At 61.8% G+C, this 18589-nt stretch overlaps 1 protein-coding gene across 4 annotated transcripts in view; it reads left to right on the top strand.

Annotated features, from left to right (window-relative positions):
• Window positions 1-18589, top strand: part of MGLL (monoglyceride lipase) — an 86541-nt gene that overhangs the window by 17863 nt on the left and 50089 nt on the right. For all 4 annotated transcript variants that reach the window (XM_040246639.1, XM_040246637.1, XM_040246638.1 and 1 more), the window contains one exon: window positions 16419-16525. In XM_040246639.1, coding sequence (XP_040102573.1) covers window positions 16419-16525 — 107 coding nt within the window. The remainder of the gene's footprint in view (window positions 1-16418; window positions 16526-18589) is intronic.

The raw sequence follows: 18589 nt of genomic DNA, 5'->3' as shown, positions 1-18589 counted from the left end.
CGCGCTCCGACACGTGTGGGGTCTTAGGTCCCCAGCCAGGGATCGAACCCGCGTCCCCTGCAGTGCAAGGCAGGCTCAAGCGCCGGAGCGCCGGGGAAGTGCCCTGACAAGCTCCTTCCGTCGTGCTGCTGCTGCTTCCCAGCCTTGCTGAGATGTCGTTGATGTGCGACGCTGTATGAGCTCAATAAGGTGCGCAGCTTAATGAAATCACATGGAGTCTGAAATGAGTATCACAGGAGCTCGTCTCTTGTACAGATAAGGAAAGTGGGGGGACTTTTTCCCCTTCTGATGGGAACTCTTAGGATCCTGTACAGCATCCAGCAGCGGTCACTGTACGCCACGCTGGACATCGCTTCCCAGGACTTGACTTATATTCGGGAGTTTGTGCTAATACCTCTTGACCTTCTTCCAGTCTGCCTCCTCCCACCCCCGCCCTTGGCAACCGCAAATCTGATGCCTGGTTTTCAGAGTGTCCTTCGTTTTGCTCTCCTTTTGTTTTTAGACGCCACATCCGAGTAGCACCGCACATTGCTCTTTCTGTCTGTGACTCTCTTCACGCAGCATAACGCCCTCAGGCCTCCGTGTTGTTGCCCGTGGTGGAATCTCCGCGCTTCTTGCGGCTGAGTCCTCGTCCGCCGCACGTGCACACCGCGCCTTGATCCGTGTATCTGTGGGTGGACACTTCGGTCGCTTCTGTAACGTGGTGACTGTCAACAGTGCTGCCGTGAACAGGGGGGCGGTGTGGCTATCTCGTGAATATAGTCTTTTCATTTCCTTTGGATACGTTCTCAGAAGTGAAAGTGCGGATCCTGTGGTAGCTTTATTTTTAACCTTTTTAGGAACCTCCATACTGTCCACAGCGGCTGCAGTGACTGACACTCCCAGCAGCAGTGCAGACAGGCCCCCTCTCGCCACGGCCTCACCAGCGTCTGCTGTCTGTGGGCTCCTTGGTGGTCGCCCTGCGTGACGTGGCGCCTCAGAGTGGTTTTGACGTGCACTTCCCTGACGGCTCGTGGTGCTGGCCGTCTTTCCACATGCCTGTTGCCCATTTGCGTGTCTTCTTTGGAGAATCCTGACCCCATCCTCAGCCTGTGTCTAGAGGGCCTGGGGCTGCAGGAAGCAATTCCACGCTGGGGGGGTGGGGACGGTGACCCTTGCCCTCCTGCCCTGACCGTCCTCTCCACGGTGCTTCACGCGGCCTGGCGTGTATTTATGTACTGATTATTCTGGCCCCGGCCGGGGACGTGGAGCTCCCCCAGGGCAGGGACTTTGTCTAATTCAGGTGTGTGCTCAGAGCCTGAGTCAGACCCTGAGCTCATCAGCCTGTCACTGACGGAACCGGTGGCTGAGAGAGGGGTGAGCTCCGGGCTGGGGCAGGCGGCCCTGCGGCAGCGTGCGCCACGCCGTGCGGCCGGTGGGGCCAGAGCAGCCTCCCAGGAGAAATGCGTCTCTGTCTATGTCTGTCTCTGTCTGCATGTAGACGGATAAAGGGCGGGTGGATAGATGGATGCGTGCATGCGCCCTCACTCCTGTCTGACTCTTTGTGACCCCGTGGACTGTAGCCCACAGGCTCCTCTGTCCATGGGATTCTCCAGGCAAGAATACTGAAGTGGGTTGCCATGCCCTTCTCCAGGGGTTCTTCCCAACCCCGGGATGGAACCTGAGCCCTCAGCAGGCAGATTCTTTACCACTGAGCCACCTGGGAAGGCCAGAGAAATAGGTACGATAGGATGAGCAGTGTTTTCCTTTTTCTTTTTTAAGAAAGCAGGTGCTCCTAGAAACTTGCTGGGGCCTTGCAGCATCTGGACTCAGCGCTGCAGGTCTCGCCGCCCCGCTTGTTAGGAGCTTGCCTTAGCATGGACGTGAGGGCAGAAACATCAGTTGTGGCAGAAAGACAGTGGCGAGCCGCACGGGACTCACATAGCATCTGCTTCCTGCTGCAAAGGATGACCGACGGGGCCCGGCTGGGCCATGCAGCAGGAGGGCCCCCCACCGCCAGCTTTGTGGGGCGCGCTCTGTGTCGGCCTCACGGCTGGCCTGTATCATCCCTGCTTTCCAGGAAAGGAAACGGGCTTCAGCAGCTGGCCCACGGCACGGTTAAGGAACCACAGAGGTAGGTCTGCACCCACACCCTCTGGCCCCTGCCTGGGTGACGGGCTCGTCCGTGAGGGCCCACGGTCGTTATGGTCCAGCCTGAGCTTTGTGGATGAGAAACCCCACAGCGTGGTGCTCACGTGAGACGTATGTCTGGGTCTGTCTCCATCATCCGTCTAGGGGTCCACATGGTCAGACGGGGGCCCAGCCCCTTCTGCCTTGTTGCCCCCCCGATCCCGAGGGCTGGTCCAGTGACCACAGCCACCTGGTGTCCGTGGTCCAGGGCGTGGGAAGGGGGAAGAAAGAGCCAGCATGAGGCGGGTGTCCTGGAGGCCACACTCAGCAGCTGTGTCCTTGCCCGTGGTCACGTGACCACGCCTCGCTGCGGGACGCGGGCTCTGTGGCTTCCGCTTGGCGGCCGTGTGTGCCGGTGAAGCTCCCGGGAGCGGAGGTGAGCCTGGGGCCGAGCAAGGGAAATGCTGTCTGCCTGTCACTATGCTGTGATCGCTTGTTCATTTCACAGCAACTGTTAACCTGTCGGGGCTGCCAAGAAGCCTGGTGATGTGGCTGGGAGAGGAGCTGTTGGCTGTGAAACTGGGATGAGGGCAGGGGGCCGGGCCAAAGTTTCTCATGCCCGCCGCTCCCATACGTTTGCCCCACTGCTCCCAAGACAGGGCGTGAGGCAGGGAACTGCAGAGAGGGTGGGTGGGTTCACTGTGGGCGGCACTGGAGCCAGGAGTGGGAGCTGGGCCCCGGGACCCTGGTGGGAGGGGCAGGACTCAGGTTCGAGGCCGCTGGGGACCAGTTCTACTTCTGCCTCTCCTGATGGCGAGTGTGACCTCAGCCCTTTGCAGCTTGGTTTAGTCATCTTTACGTTACGGAGCTCCTGGGCAGGGCCCGCTGGGGTAACAGGTCCAGTTTGGGGTGATGGATGCTCCCAGCTGTGTCTCGCATCCCTCCAGCCGCTTCGGGCCCTGGACCCTGACGATTTGTTCTGTGTACTGGATGGTGTCCGAGCTGGGCCTGCCTGCCCCCCACCCTCATGGGAACTCTGCTGCCCCTCGTCCTGAGTCTTGTTACCTGTGACCCCGAGCTGCCTCCCTGCGCCCTGGCTCAGCTGGGTCATCCAGGGTCTCGGCCGCCCTGACCACCTGCACCCTCCCGAGACCTCCATGGCCAGATCGCTCTGAGGGAGCCTGAGCGCAGAGCCTCAGGACAGGCAGGGGTGCGGAGCGCATGCCGGACGGCCTTGCAGGGAGGGAGGGGCCCCCGGAGGTGCGGGGCTGAGAGCGAGTCAGCTGCCCAAGCATTGCGGGGACGACTCTTGGCGTCAGCAGGACGGGAAGCTGCAGATTGGAGTGGGAGGGGCTGGGGGCAGGGTGTGGAGCCGAGAGGCTGTTGGGATCCTTGGGTCTGGGGTAGCGGGGGCTGGGGGCAGCAGCAGAAGTCTGCAGAGGATGCATGTGGGTGGTGCGGCCTTCTGGGGGGCGGGCCCCGGGCTCCGTGTCCAGAAGCTTCAGGCAGGGCTGCAGTGGTGGACCCAGGGCTGCCCGCGACGTGGCTGGAGGCTCAGAGCCGGCAAGGAGCCCTGCCTGTCTTCTCACGGACAGCCTCACGTCCCACCCGAAACCAGAGTGCTGCCTGCCGGGGGGAGTTTGCAGTTTTCCTGCAAACCCCATGAACCCATCAACCCACTGAGCAGCCTGGAGTCTGCTGGGCGAGGTTCAGGGTGATGGAGGCTGGGAGGTGTCAGTTAACTGCCTGAAAAGCAAAGAAGCAGCTTTTTCCAGCCCAGCATGACTAGGGCCTGTCATACAACCACACTCGGAGACAGGGGAGCCCAGGAGGAAGGGTGACTGATGATGCTGCCTGGGGTTTGGTGTGGCTGGGGCGCCACCAGAGGGGCAGGAGCCCCCCGGACAGACGGGAGGTGGGTGCGGTTGTGGTACACAAACGTGGCCCGAAAGGCTTGTGGTGGGTGAGGCCACCGCCCTACTGATGATCAGGAAAACGGGAATAAAGGCCACAGTGAGGTTCCCTCTCCCAGCTGTTCAGCTGGCGGATCTGAAGGCCACGTGGGCAGAGGAGGGCTGAGCGCTGTCGGTCAGAAGGTAAACCTGTCCAGCCTGGTGGAGCTGACGGTCCTCACCCGCCAGGCGGTGACTCTGCCACCAGACAGGGACCCCCTGGCCCGTAAGCGCCAGGAGCCTCACGCGACAACCGCCAGGGCAGGACTCTCTGCATCCCCTGGTGGAGCCCGTCCAGACGTCTGTCCACAGGGTTCTCTGTGCCATGATGGTGAACACTGCCACACGCATCCACCTGGTTGAAGCCCCACAGCTCCAAAGCCCAAGAAACGATGCAGAAAGACCGTGAGGACGGGTCTGTTCGATACGAGTTCAGACGTACTCGGGACAGACTAGTGTTCATGCAGCACCCACGTGGTTAAGTGATGAAGAGAAGGGGCCAAGGCGGTCGCGGGAGTGAGGGCAGGGCGCCCTGGGGCTGGAGGCACATGCTGCGGCCCAGCACCCCGTCTGTGTGCCCACCCTGCTGTGGCTGCCCACCCACCCAGGGCGGTCCACGGCGAGGGGCCGCACTGACCTTGGCACGACCTGCACTGAGGCTGGGGTCGGCTGAGGACCAGGCTGGGAGCTCTCAGGAGGCTCTCCTGGGCACATGTTGCTGTTCTCGTTCAGTCGTGTCCGACTCTTTTTGACCCCATGGGCTGCGGCAAGCCAGGCCTCCCTGTCCATCACCATCTCCCAGAGTTCACTCAAACTGACGTCCGTTGAGTCGGTGATGCCGTCCAACCACCTCATCTTCTGTCGTCCCCTTCTCCTCCGGCCCTCAATCTTTCCCAGCATCAGGGTCTTTAAATGAGTCAACTCTTCGCATGAGGTGGCCAAAGCATTGGAGTTTCAGCCTCAGCATCAGTCCTTCCAGTGAACACCCAGGACTGATCTCCTTTAGGATGGACTGGTTGGATCTCCTTGCAGTCCAAGGAACTCTCAAGAGTCTTCTCCAACACCACAGTTCAAAAGCATCCATTCTTCGGCACTCAGCCTTCTTTATGGTCCAACTCTCACATCCATACATGACCACTGGAAAAACCATAGCCTTGACCAGACGGATCTTTGTCGGCAAAGTCACATCTCTGCTTTTTAACCTGCTGTCTAGGTTGGTCATAGCTGTTCTTCAAGGAGCAAGCGTCTTTTAATTTCATGGCTGCAGTCACCATCTGCAGTGATTTTGGAGCCCAAACTAAAGCCTGTCCCTGTTTCCATTTTCCCTTCTATTTGCCGGGAAGCGCGCAGGGACCTTCTTTCTGGACTGTTGCCGCTGTTGCTTCGTTCTGCAAGCTGGCGCGTTTCAGGATGCCGGCGACATTCAGCGTATATGCGGTCCCAGGCGTGTGAGTGAGGAATGAAGATGGTCGCGGTGAAAAGGACGGTGTGGGTCTCATTCCTTCTGCCCTGGCTCTGCTCTCGGAGGGCTTCCGGCTCAGAGAATGGCCGTGTGCTGAGCCAGACCAGATCGAGGCTCAGAGGCTGGGGGCCAGTCCCACTGTGGGCCGAGGCAGTCCCGTGTGCCGGGGACGCTTTTCTTTGCCAGCAGATGTCACGGCCGTGGGCTGGGGAAGAGCCTCGGCCCTGCTCCGAGGGGCCCAGTCTTCCTGGGGATGGCCACATGGGGTGGGGGGCCGGCGGGGAGCCAGCCAGCAGAAGCTGGCAGAGACCCCGGAGTGCGGTGCGCTGGCCGGGCCGGCCCCCTCTGCTTGCAGCTGGTTGTTGCTGAACTGCTTTTGCACATTTGTATAGAAATACACCTTCGCTGTGGCCTGTGGTTTCCCTGTGGACGGCTCGCATCATCTCAGCACAGGGAGGCCTGTGCTGCACGGGGCTCAGGGCTGGTCGACCAGGCGTCCCGTGGCATCTCCCTGCCGGGGCCCCTTGGGCCTCTGCGTGTGGCCGTCTTGAGGGCTGTGTGGCAGCTTCCCTTTGGTGGCCCAGGAGCCGAGGAGGCCTGTGCTCAGACTGGGGCTGCCATGTTCCTGCCGTGCCCACGTCCCCCACCTGCTGGACGCCCAGAGGGCTCGGGGCCACGCCTGGTGTCTCCTCGCTGCTCGCTGCTGAAGGGCCAGCTGTGGTCCCCAGTGCCTGAGCCTCGGTGCTCCACGTGCAGGTGACCTTGTCCTGGGGCGGGGGGCGGAGCTGGGGCTGGAAGCGGGTCAGAACCAGCCTTTTCTGAGCCGCCACAGAGCTGGGGCTGGAAGCGGGTCAGAACCAGCCTTTTCTGAGCCGCCACAGAGCTGGGGCTGGAAGCGGGTCAGAACCAGCCTTTTCTGAGCCGCCACAGAGCTGGGGCTGGAAGCGGGTCAGAACCAGCCTTTTCTGAGCCGCCACAGAGCTGGGGCTGGAAGCGGGTCAGAACCAGCCTTTTCTGAGCTGCCGCCACAGCTGGGGATGGAAGCGGATCAGAACCAGCCTTTTCTGAGCCGCCACAGAGCTGGGGCTGGAAGCGGGTCAGAACCAGCCTTTTCTGAGCCGCCACAGAGCTGGGGCTGGAAGCGGGTCAGAACCAGCCTTTTCTGAGCTGCCGCCACAGCTGGGGATGGAAGCGGATCAGAACCAGCCTTTTCTGAGCTGCCGCCACAGAGCTGGGGATGGAAGCAGCTCAGAACCAGCCTTTTCTAGCCTGCTGCCCAGTGTGGATGCAGTGTGAGCCCAGAGTGTGGGGCTGGGAAGGCTCAGGCCTCCTGGGCTGGCAGCGTCTGCTCTGCGTGCAGCAGGCGTGTCCCCTGCGCCGTTTCTGGGGCGCCTCTCGGTGCGGGGGGTCTGCTCGGGTGTTCCGTCCGCTCACCCACAGCAGCTCTGAAGTAGGCGGTGCTGGCTCGCTCCTACCGTGGGAAACTCTTCCTGGAAAGAGGTCAGTGAAGAAGGACCTCAGATGAAACGTTAGGCGTGGTTACAGTTCTAAAGTGTAATTACAGTTGTGAGCTGTAGTTATAAGTTCATAATTAAGTGTAAGTAATGAACTGAGTTTAATGTATATGGAGAGGGAAAGCGTGGAAGGAAGTACCGTGTCCCTGACGGTAGCCCTGGGTGGAGGGATTACTCGTGGGTTTCGTTTTTCCTGACGCCCGCCTGTGTTTTCCCGTTTTCCAGAATGAGCCGTGTTCCTCTTTCAGGCTCTCGTGGGTGAGGTGTGGGCCGGAGTGCATTCCGTGTCATCCCTGTGGCGGTTGGGTGGCCTGCTTTGTCACTTCGTAGATTCAGGAGCCTTAGACACTGTCCCCCCGGAGTCCTGGTGGTCCCGGGGGCAGTTCTGTGCCCACCGCTGCATCGGGACTGTAGGATCCGGGCAGACCCTCAGTCACCTCTCAGGCCCTCAAACCAGACACATCTGGCCTTCAGAAAGGACGAGCGCAAGATGAAAATCGCCAGAAATTCAAGAGTCCCAGCAGCCCCACTGAAGGACGTGGTTCTGAGGACTCAAGAAAACATCTTATTAGGAGACAGTTTTGCTGCAAGAACTTTAGAAACTTTCCAGTAACTTCAACAGGATTTCAGAAGACTTACCTATAGAATGTTCTGTAAAGTAAGAACAGGCCCTTACAAGGAGGGAAGGGTCCCAGAGACCCAGAGCTTTTCCGGCCTAGCGGCACAGTGTGGAGCCCAGCACACAGGCTCTCAAGGCATGCCAATCTTAGAAGTTTTCAGACAGAATTTTATTTGTGTTTGGCCTCCCTGGTGGCTCAGAGGGTAAAGAATCTGACTGCGATGCGGGAGACCTGGGTTCGATCCCTGTGTTGGGAAGATCCCCTGAAGGAGGGCACAGCAACCCACTGCAGTGTTCTCGCCTGCAGACGCCCATGGACAGAGGAGCCTGGAGGGCTACAGTCCACGGGGTCTCAGAGAGTCGGACGGGACCGGGTGACCGCCGCTTCAGTCACCCCGCGTTTGTGACGTAACCTGCACACACAGCCCTGGTTTTTCTGATATCTCAGTGCCGTTGGCTTGTGAAGAGTTAGCTCAGCGCAAGTGCAAGTTAGCTTGCACAACTGTCCACGTTGTGCAAGTCTGCCAGGCCAGGCCTTCCCCTTCCGGTGGACACACGGGTTGCAGGCGGAGACGCGTAGGGGCCAGGGCAGACCCCAGCCGAGGTGCAGGGTAGCCGTCGTCCTGCTCGGCACCTGCTTCCACTCTGACTCCCTTACTTGTGCGGTGGGAGCGCCTGTGGTCAGCCTGCTGGAGCCAGGGGGGGTGAAAGTCCATTCCTGGCACAGGGGGGCCTGGTTGCGTGTGTAACAACCCAGATACACAGACCCGAAGGCGAGGCGGTGCCTGGGCTCATAACCATTTGGCTGAGAGCAGCGGTCCTTCCCAGCACATGCACCTTGGCGTGTTCTCAGCTGACTTGATCTGCCCAGTCCTGATACAGGCTTCCCGGGGACAGAAAGCCACATGCCATGGGCCAGGCACTTGGAGAACACAGTCGCTTACTTCTCACGATGCCCCCGTGAGGCCAGATGGGTCTTCCTCTTTTATCCCTGCCTACCTGAATGGCAACCCACTCCAGTACTCTTGCCTGGAAAATCCCAGGGATGGGGGAGCCTGGTAGGCTGCAGTCCATGAGGTCGCTAAGAGTCGGACACGACTGAGCGACTTTACTTTCACTTTGCACTTTCATGCATTGGAGAAGGAAATGGCAACCCACTCCAGTACTCTTGCCTGGAGAATCCCAGGGATGGGGGAGCCTGGTGGGCTGCCGTCTGTGGGGTCGCAGAGTCGGACACGACTGAAGCGACTTAGCAGCAGCAGCACCTCAGTCCGGGAGTGACTTCCTCAGATGCCAGAGGTGGGGTCTGAACTCAGGGAGAACCGACTTTTAAAGCACGCCCCCTTTTGGGGACTTTTTTTGTGCCCCTCCCCATCAAGTCTTAAGATGTTTGTGGGCCGTCGCGTGTTGTCACGGTGAATGAATGGGTTGATTTCATTCAAGTGCCTTAAAGCCAGATCCACGGTTCTCGGTCTCCATAGAGAGAGGGGCGTGGGCTTGGACCCACACGTGGCCCGGGCACGATGCCTGAGAAAGGTCGGGGACCTTCCTCCCTCCCATGGGGACGAAGCATCAGTGACGGGAGCCGCTTGCAGAATTTCCGTGCAAGGGAGGCAGACGGTCTGGCCTCGGAGTTCACAGGTGGGATGAATGGCCCCAAGGTGTCCGGGAGTCGGTGGCCAGGGAGCTTTTTGAGCAGGACGAGGCGCCCTCGCTCAGCAGATCAGAGTCTGTCCACATCTGCCAGCCGGGGCAGCTCGGGGATGTGGGTGCGGACGTGGCCGCCTGGCACTGTGTGGGGTGATCGGCGTGGACGTGAGCCGTGACGTCACCGGGGGGGTGGCTGCAGGGTGTGAACCAGGCAGGCGGGCCAGGCGGCTGTGTGTGGGGATGAACTTGGAATGGATCTGTCCTTGTAGATGCTGCGCGAGCAGGCTTCTGACGAGGGCTGCAGAGCACGGAGCGTGGGGGAGCCCAGGGGTCTCCGCTCGGCCGTCCTCTGTTTCGGGGCGCCTCTCAACTTCGGGTGGGGATGTGCACCTCGCTGAGAGGAGGCGGGAGAGGGCCTCCGGGGGCCCGCCAGCCACGCCCTGGGCGGGCAGTCTGGGGGAGCGGCCACACTGTGCAGCGGTGAAGGGAGAGGAGGAGCAGCAGCGAGCACCAGGGCCTCGCCTGGCTGGGTCCCAGCGGAGCCGGAGGCCGTGTCCTCATCCCCACGGGGGCCCGGCTGGGTCCCGGCGGAGCCGGAGGCCGTGTCCTCGTCCCCACGGGGGCCCCCAGGGCACGTGGGCAGTGGGACCTGGAGCGGGAGGAGGTGGCCAGGCTCTGAGAGCCGGGTCGTGCAGGAAGCGGGCGGGCCGGCCAGGCGTCCCCTGGGGGTGGCCCTCCCTGCTAGGGATGTGGAGCAGCACCCCGGGTCGTTCATGGGACCGCCCCGGCCCCCCCCCCCCGGCTGACTGCATTGGAGAGCCCAGTGACCGCTGCAGGGTGGAGGCGCCCCGGGCGGAGATTTCAGGGTCGTGGACTCAGAGCCGACTTCTGCGGGGGACCTCAGGTTCCAGCTACTGCCTGGAGTGAGGGCCTCTGGGACCCTGCCTGACCGCCTCCCGGGGCACGGCCACGTGGGGTGTCTCCCCCTTACCGCGTGGCCCCACGTGGCCCAGAGCGCAGGGTTCATGACCTTGAGCTGCTCCGGGCGACCCCCAGGAGCGCGGGTTGCCCACTCTGGGCCCATGCTGGCCATGCCCACCTCTGGGCCTCTGTGAGCGCCGGCACGGTTGGGCTGGGATCTGGGCCACAGCGAGTTCCAGCTGCCAGCGTTGACTGTTATGTAACGGCTCACTGCCCCCAGCGTCCCTCTGGGTTATTTTCCATAAATTCTCTCAATCAGGCCTCACGAGGCCCAGGAGATGGGCAGTTATCGGTCTGTTTTACAAATGAGAGGTCTATTTCGAGCTCCCTCTGAGATTTTTAGGCCCCTCACCAGCTCTGTTCTATCCCCGTCCCCGCCGCACGCTGTTGGTGCCTCGGGAGCCCTGCCAGGGAGGGACGTGCCGGTCCCCGGCTCTGGGAGGTGGCCAGGCGCTGGGTCTGTGTCCTGCCGGGCCCTGCACACTCCGCTTTCCTTACCGGAGGCCCAGCCACCCTCGCGGTCCCACGTTCAGGTCTGATGGCAGACGGGAGGGAGGGCATGGATTTTTTTTTAAGGCAGGCAATTCCGCAAGTTAGGAGCGGGGTGGATGCAGACGATGCTGTGACCAGCTGGTTTCCTGAGGGGGAGGCCCTGGAAATAAGCGAGCGCAGCTCCCCAGGAGGCAGGCGGACCCTGTCCCCGCCGCACCGGAGGACCCTGCAGGGCTCGGTGGGGCTGGCGTCCACGACAGCTGCCGCCTTCTGGGTCAGCAGACACCCCCGCCCCGAGAGCTGCTCCTGGTGGCCCCTCGCACCAAACGTGTCATCCTCGGTCTTCCTGACTTTTCCCTGATGACATGAGTGTTCAGATTTCCTGTGATGAGGCGGGGGTGGCCAGGAAAGGGTGAGCGGGAGGGGCTGCCGTTGGCTCCCTTGGCTGGGCCTCGCCGAGTGTCTCACGTCCGCCCCCTCGTTCTCCCGAGGGCCGCGTGCCTCCCCCGCGGGTGCACAGACGGAGGTGGGAGCAGGTCCCGACTGAGGCCAGAGGCCTGCCAGTGATGTGGGGGTAGACGCCCTGCCCCCGAGCCCTGGTCTGTGTCTCAGAAGCAGGTGGACCACCCTTCCAGGGGTCCCTGGGCAGTGTGGGCCCAGGAGGGCTCACCGTCCAGTGCGTGACGGTCAGCAGAGCAGGTGGCGGGAGCCGCAGGCCACCCGAGATGGTTTGCACGTCAGTTCTCTCATTTCATCCCCAAACCCTGTCAAGGGGGCACAGTGGCCCATTTCACAGGTGGAGAAACCGAGGCCCACAGAGCTGCAGGAACTGGCAGAGGCTGCACATGGACCCCCCTGTGCCACCGAAAAAGCAGGGCCTCCTGGGACAGGCCCAGGCAAGACACACCTGTCTCCCTGTTTCCCTCGTGACGCCTCTGCGTCCGGTGGTTTTAGGACTGTCCCCATTTTACAGGTGAGAAAGCCAAGACCCGGCGAGGTCTGTCCCTCAAAGCATGAATAAACAAGACTGAAGAGAATCAGCTTGTCAGGTGGAGGGGAGTCCTGCTCTGTCAGACCTGGGCGCAGAGGTGGCTTGTGACTCTGAGTGTGCGTGTTGAGGGCGGCATATGGTTCCCCGGGAGCTGCCCCTCCTCCCCGGGGCTGCGTGCCAGGCCGGCCATCTGCTCTGGAGCCGGGCCTCCCCCTCCGACAGTCACCTTCTCCCGGAACAACCGGCTCCCAGCGGGCTGCAGCCGGAGAAGAAGCGTCAGGAAACAGACCTGCCAGCCCCTCCCGCAGCCCGCTTGGCGGCTTGTCCGCGTGAACAGCCCTGCTGGGCTTTCTGCAGCCGCTCCTCCTGGGAGCATGCGGGCCAGGGAAGGAGGGGACGCCTGGCTCTCCTGGGCTCCTGCTGAGGGTCTGGCCCCCCGGGGCTCCTGGGCAGACCCTGTCCCCTGCCTCCCTGCTCTGTTATGCAGTCGCTGGGGCTTCAGGAGGTCAGACCAGGTCACTGCCCGGCTGGCCCCTCCTCTGCGTGGACCACCCCCACCTCTCAGGACTGGCCCCCCTTCTTCCTGGCCCAGGGTGGGCAGGGCCCCGCACAGGATGGCTCTCCTCCCCGCTGCACGAGTCTCCTTCTCAGCCCGCCTCCCCGTCTGCTCCCTGCAATCCCGCCCCTTGGTCCCCACCCTGTTCCCGGTGCCTCTCCTAACCCGCATTCTCTGCCGGGCCTGTCTCCCCCATGGATGGCCAGCTCTGCGAGGGCAAGGCGGGGCTGGGTGTCCCTCTCCCGCCCCTCGCATTGGCATTTCTGGATGCTCCCAGTGGAAGGACAGCCGTGCCCGCGCCCTGGGAGTGTCCAGCGGCCTTGCCCAGGTGTCGACCCTGGCGATGCCGACTCTGCCGCGTTGTCCCGGCCTCATCTTTGCTCTGTGTCCTCAGCTTCCCAGCTTCGCTGGTGTTTGCTTACCAGCCCTCTTGGGTGCTGTTCCCAGAGCCGAAGTGGTGTCTTATGAAACCCTAGGCCAGCAGGGCTGCGGGCGGGCAGCAGGCAGGGGGAAATGTCCCAGGGGCCGGGCGGTGTGCCCTTTTCCCAGAGGACACAGGGTACACACTCGGGCCGGGAACGGCTGGCTGTGTGTGTGTGGAAACAGGGTGGGGGCCTGGGAGCACGGGGGGACGGCTGGGCCTCAGAAGTGGTCCTCGGATGGACCGGTGAGCAGAGGCGCAGCAGGTGTGGGGAGACGGCAGGGGCTGCCTGCGGAGAGGGTGCCCTGACGGGCGGGTGGGCGAAGAGGAGCCCCAGCCTGTGCTGAAGGTCTGAGCCTGGGGGCTGCGGTGGGTGGAGGGATCCAGGCACAGGTGTGTGTGTGGGGGGGTCATGCCATTCGTCCTTCCCAGCTGCTGTGCACTGGCGTCTAACTCAGCTGAGCGCATCCTCGGAGACGAGACCCAGGAATCTTTTGCCCTGGAGGGACCTTCCAGTTCGGGGAGAGGAACAGAGCTGATTGTGGGCGAGCTGTTCTGATGGCCACGCGCACTGAAGACCCTACCCCCGAGGCAGTTAGAAGAAGCCTGGGACCCAGGGCACAGCCCAGCAGGGTCAGGAACAGGTGTCCGCATGGCTGGCTCTCAGGAGCCGACTGTGTGCGTCCCTCCCTTGCGCCCTGTCCCTGGTGTCACGTTAATAACTTGAAATTTGCTATGTTGAGAGCATTTGTACCATGGAAATTGGCAGACAGTACAATTCGGGTCCATCCACCGCGGTTATTAAATTCGTAGCAGCACGCCACCGTCCATGTATCTCAGCACTGAGAAGGGGAGCCCTCGGCCGAGGAGGGAGGGGATGAGGACGTGATCACGGGGCAGCAGCAGCTTCGTTGTGATGCAGCGGAAAGAGCAGAGGGCTCTGTGGCTGGGGTCCAGGGAACAGTAGATGCGGGAGCCCTCGGGGGAGCTGATGCATCACGACTGGGGTTCAGGCAAGAGCTGGATCCAGGAGCCAAGGACAGGCCCCCCCACACACGGCAGCCTCAGCTCGGATCCAGACAAGGCCAGTGCAGGGCACGTGTCTGCGGAGAAGCCCGCCTGGGGCGGGGGAGGTGGGCCTGCGGGCGCGTCCACCTGCGGGGAGAGTGCTGCAGAGCGTGTGCTTCCCGCAGTGGACAGGCACGTGGGCCTGCTTGTGTCTGGAAGGGTGGTGACAGCACGCGCCGGGAGCTTCCACGTCAGCCCAGAGGAGCCTGTGGCTTCCCCAGCACGTTCCCCTGGGTGTCGAGGGGCTCCACAGTGGCTGCAAGTCTCCACGCCCAGAGGGCAGCCTTCCCGCCCCTGGAATCCCACACGGCTTCTGAGCAGCATCGCTCCGGATGGAGGCACCTCTCCACCTTGGCTACCCGGTGGGACCTCTGGGCCCTCTGCGACCGTTAACCACCCGTGCGTCCTCGGGTGACTCCCAGGGTGGAGAGCCGCTGGATGAGACGTCCCTCCAGCCTAAGAGCGGTGTCTTCCACACCGCCAGCTTCGAGTGGGCTCTCTCAGCAGGCCATTCCAGGCAGCGATGCTGAGCGCCACTCCCGGGGACGTGAACTGAGCCCCCAAGGACCTCGTGTGTCCCGCGGGCCCTGACCGCAGGGAGAGGCTGGCTGTCGCGTGACCCGGCTTGTCCACCGGCATTAACTGTGGGCTGAATTAATCCAGCCGCTGCCGCGCTCCCCAGGCACTGGGAAGTGCTTCAGCTGCTCCTGGGAGCGCAGCCCTGGGTGCAGCTGGAGGTGACGGCTGTTTCGAGTTTCCAGCACATGCCAGGGGAGCTGAGACAGCCCCGTCCGCAGACCCCAAGGGTTGGGGGGCAGGTAGATTGGCCCAGACCGATGTCTGATAAAGTGGAGGGGGCTGGACATCGTGTGCTGCGGTAAAGAGAGTGGAAAATGTCTCCCGTATTCTAGGAGCAGGGCGGGGAGGACAGATGACAAAGTCAAACGAGGTCAGCACTGCTGGTCCGTGTGCTGCTCAGAGCATTCCATCCACGCCCTGGCAGATGGGAGCTGCAGAGAGAGCACAGGAGCTGGCTCACCCACCACACACATACGCGCCGGTTGCTGCAGAGCGCCGCTAGGCTGGCACAGCCCTGGGTTCTGCCGGCAACATGATGGGCAAGGCTCCTGGCCTCTCGCGCTGACCTCAGAGCGGAGGAGAGAGACAGGAACCAAGCCTGCAAGTGAACAGCAAAGCAGTGGCGAACTGTGGTGTGCGGCGAGGGCCCGGTGCAAACTGAAGTGCAGTGGGGGCCCAGAGCAGGTCAGAAAGGCCCAAGGGAGGGAGGCCAATGTGGGGAGGTCTGCCACGGGACCCAAGCATGAGGAGCAGCCGGGGAGATCTGGGAGAGAGTGCTCTGGGGAGAGGGGACCAAAGGCCCTGAGCTGGATGAGCTGGTGCAGCTGAGGAGACTGGAAGCCCCTCGTGAGAATGGGTGGGGAGCAGGGAGGTCTGGAGAGACAGAGGGACAGGATGACTTGTCCTCTAAGCCCCTGAAGCCCACTGAGACCTGAGAGCCGGGGGAGGGGGATGCTCTGATCTGCATTTTACCAGCTCGCCGTGCGGCTTCCCTGGTTTTCAGTCTGGGCTGTGAGGAAGGTTAATTTTGTAGGGTAACAAGGAGGATCCGAAATCCTGTGTGTGCGCTTAACGGAGGGACGGCACATAGGAAACGCTCACCAAGACGGCAGCTACCGTCTCCGCCTCCTTCCCTCACGCCCCTGCCCCTCCCGCTTCATCCCACCACTCCCCTCCCCCATGCCCCTCCCCCCCATCCCTTCCCCCTCCCCCCCTCCCCCTCCCCCTCCCCCTCTTTTCCCCTCCCCCTCCTCCTCTCTCTGGCTCCTGGCAGTCTGTGCCTTGCCTGCAGGGGAGTCCAGTTGCACAGTCCAGCATCTGAACGCCCTCCTGTGACCCCTTCCCCACACTGGGTGACTCTGGGGCCCCACCTGTGTTCCCAGATGGGCTCACCACGTCGCAGGCTTTCGGGGGGGCTGGGTGCCCAGCCAGGCTCTGCCGCCAGTCCTGTGGCTTCCTCTGCACATGTTTGGGTGCAGGTACCCCGTTTATCTCAGAGCCTCACACCTTCCTCCGTCCTTCATTCACTCAAGCCCCGTTTGCAGCGTGCCCAGCACAGCTCGGAACTGTGCCAGGCGCAGAGAAGCAGAGACTCCGTGTGTCCTCAGCAAGGCTGCGGGGGTGGGGAGGAGGTGCACGTGCGGAATGAAGCAAGGCGCATGACCCTGGGGGGGGGTGTCTGCATACAAGTGACAGGCCACCCAGTGTCCCCACAGCTCAGCCAGCGCGGGCCGGGAGCTGTGGCTTCAGGGCCCAGATGGCAGCCTTAGGCCTGGCCCCCCCCCGCCCCCCCCTGCCCTGTCTACACGGCTCTCCTCTCTCAGGTCACCTGCCCTCTAGGGCCGGCTCACCTGGGCCCGGAGGCTCAGCTGGGGTCTCCCGGCCACTCACGACGGCCCTGACCACGGTGCCCCACTCGCCTCCAACCCAGGCGGCGCCCTCAGCAGCGCTGCCAGCCAGGAGCCCGGGACCCCGCCGCGGCCTCCGTGCTTCAGCCTCCCTAACGGCCGTCTCTCATCCCGCAGGGCGCTGGTGTTCGTGTCCCACGGAGCCGGCGAGCACTGCGGCCGCTACGACGAGCTGGCGCAGATGCTGGTGGGGCTGGGCCTGCTGGTCTTCGCCCACGACCACGGTGAGTATCGGCCCACTCCGGGCCCCCCGGCCGCCTCACCCCACCCTGCTCCCTCGCCGGGCACGCCGCTCTGCTTCCCGCCCTGACACCGGGAAAGGCGTTCTCCGTGGGCTGCTTCTAAGTGAAAAACAGTTTTGTAAGCAAAAAAAAAGAGTGTCTGGCCCGCAGTTCCTATTACGGCCAGGACTGAACGCAGGCTGATTGGAAGTCTCCACTGAAAACCCCCGGAGTCGGATATGCACACGAGCTCGTCCCAGGCCACATCACCCTCTCTCACATCCATTAAGCACCCTCCATGAAAAAAACGGCCCTGGTTTCCCCTCGAGGGACTGCGGACAATGCTGACTCAGTGCAAGCTGGTTCACAGCCCGCGGAGACCTCCAGGCGTGTCCAGGGCACTTCAGACCAGGGGAACAGTCAGAGCCTCGAGGGCCCTGCGGGCCTGAGAAACTCCCCGACACGGGGCTCGTTCACACGCACACCTGTGCACACACACGTCCGCAGGCCAAGTCTTTAATTCTTCCTCAGTAATGAAATCACAGTAGCCATCAAAGCGCAGCGTCTGGTGCCTGAGTCTGGAGCTGACTCACCGGTAGGGCGGTGTTCTCCATGTCTGGGACAGCCCCCAGCTGAGATCTTTCTTTGCCTGAAAGTGTTAAGATGGAAGAGTTCTTGTGACAGAACGTGGTGATTTCTGCGCTGCTGCAAGGCAGAAATCTATCACTGTCGCCCAGATGCAGGAACCTTGCTTGCGTTCCATCCGGTATGGAAATAATGAGCTGCAGAGGGGGTGGGGGGCAGTGTGGGGCCTGGGGGGTCCTGGTGACGGGGGTAGCTTCGGTCGCTCTGTGTATAAGAAACTGCAGCTGGGCTTGTGGTTCAGTCGTGTCTGACTCTTTGTGACCCCATGGACCACAGCACGCCAGGCTTCCCTGTCCTTCACCATCTCCCAGAGCTTGCTCAAACCCATGTCCATCGAGTCGGTGATGCCATCCAACCACCTCATCCTCTGTCGTCCCCTTTGCCTCCTGCCTTCAATCTTGCCCAGCATCACGGTCTTTTCCAGTGAGTCAGCTCTTCCCGTCAGGTGGCCAGAGTATTGGAGTTTCAGCTTCAGCATCACTCCTTCCAGTGAATATTCAGGACCAGTGTCCTTTAGGATGGACTGGTTGGCTCTCCTTTTGAGTTGCGGTGCTGGAGAAGGCTCTTGAGAGTCCCTTGGACTACCACTTGGTTGCCAAGAGCCCTTTTCCAGCCAGATACACGCAAGGGCCTTGGTCCTTTTAACTGAGAATATTGACTGAGGCCTTGCTCACTGCGGCTTCATGCTCCCTCGTGCTCTGCAGACATTCCCAGTGATCTTTGTGAGCCCATCTGAGAGGTAACATTCGAGGATCAGCCTGAATTTCACAGCGGGATGCCATACTGCCATTATTTACTCTGGTGCTTCCCACATTGTTAGGCCCCTGGTGGGAGTGACTTACTTTCTATCACATTTGTCTCCGGTCATGTTTGTTACAAGGAGCTGAACAACATGAGGGCGTTCTGAGAGCAAAGAGCATTTGTGTCAGGCAAACACGAGACAGCTCCGGCGGAATTTCAAGATAATCTGGTTTTGTCCTGGCGTCAACCACCCTCTTATCAGCTGCCCTTGGCCAGATCCGTGGGAGCGGGTCACTGTGTCATGCCTTGTCTGTGTCTGTGATCGTGGAACGTTGAAAAACAATTGGAAGAGTTTTTTTTTAAGAGTAAAGAGAGAAAAGAAACACCCCACCGCCCCCCCCGCCCCCCGCTTTGAAGCGGAGGCCTGACTCTCGCTGACTTCCAAATATAGCTTGACCACGGAGGCTGGAGCTCACCTTGCTTGATTGATTGAGCGGTTTCTTGCAGTGACTCACGGGCCATCTCTCTGGCAAGTACCCGATGGAGGTACTTTTACTCAAGACGTGAGCTGCGTGACCATCCTTGTCTGGCGCTGAGGGTGACCAAGGCTCCCTTCGTGGGAGAAGCGGGTGCAGGGGTCCTGTGCAGGCTGGGGAAGCAGCTGCTGGTGGTTAGCGCCCG

Source organism: Oryx dammah, unplaced genomic scaffold (genome assembly GCF_014754425.2).
Source record: "Oryx dammah isolate SB20612 unplaced genomic scaffold, SCBI_Odam_1.1 HiC_scaffold_9, whole genome shotgun sequence".
Taxonomy (NCBI): Eukaryota; Metazoa; Chordata; class Mammalia; order Artiodactyla; family Bovidae; genus Oryx; species Oryx dammah.
Note: the sequence above shows the minus strand (reverse complement) of the source record. Positions and strands in the feature narration are given on the sequence as shown.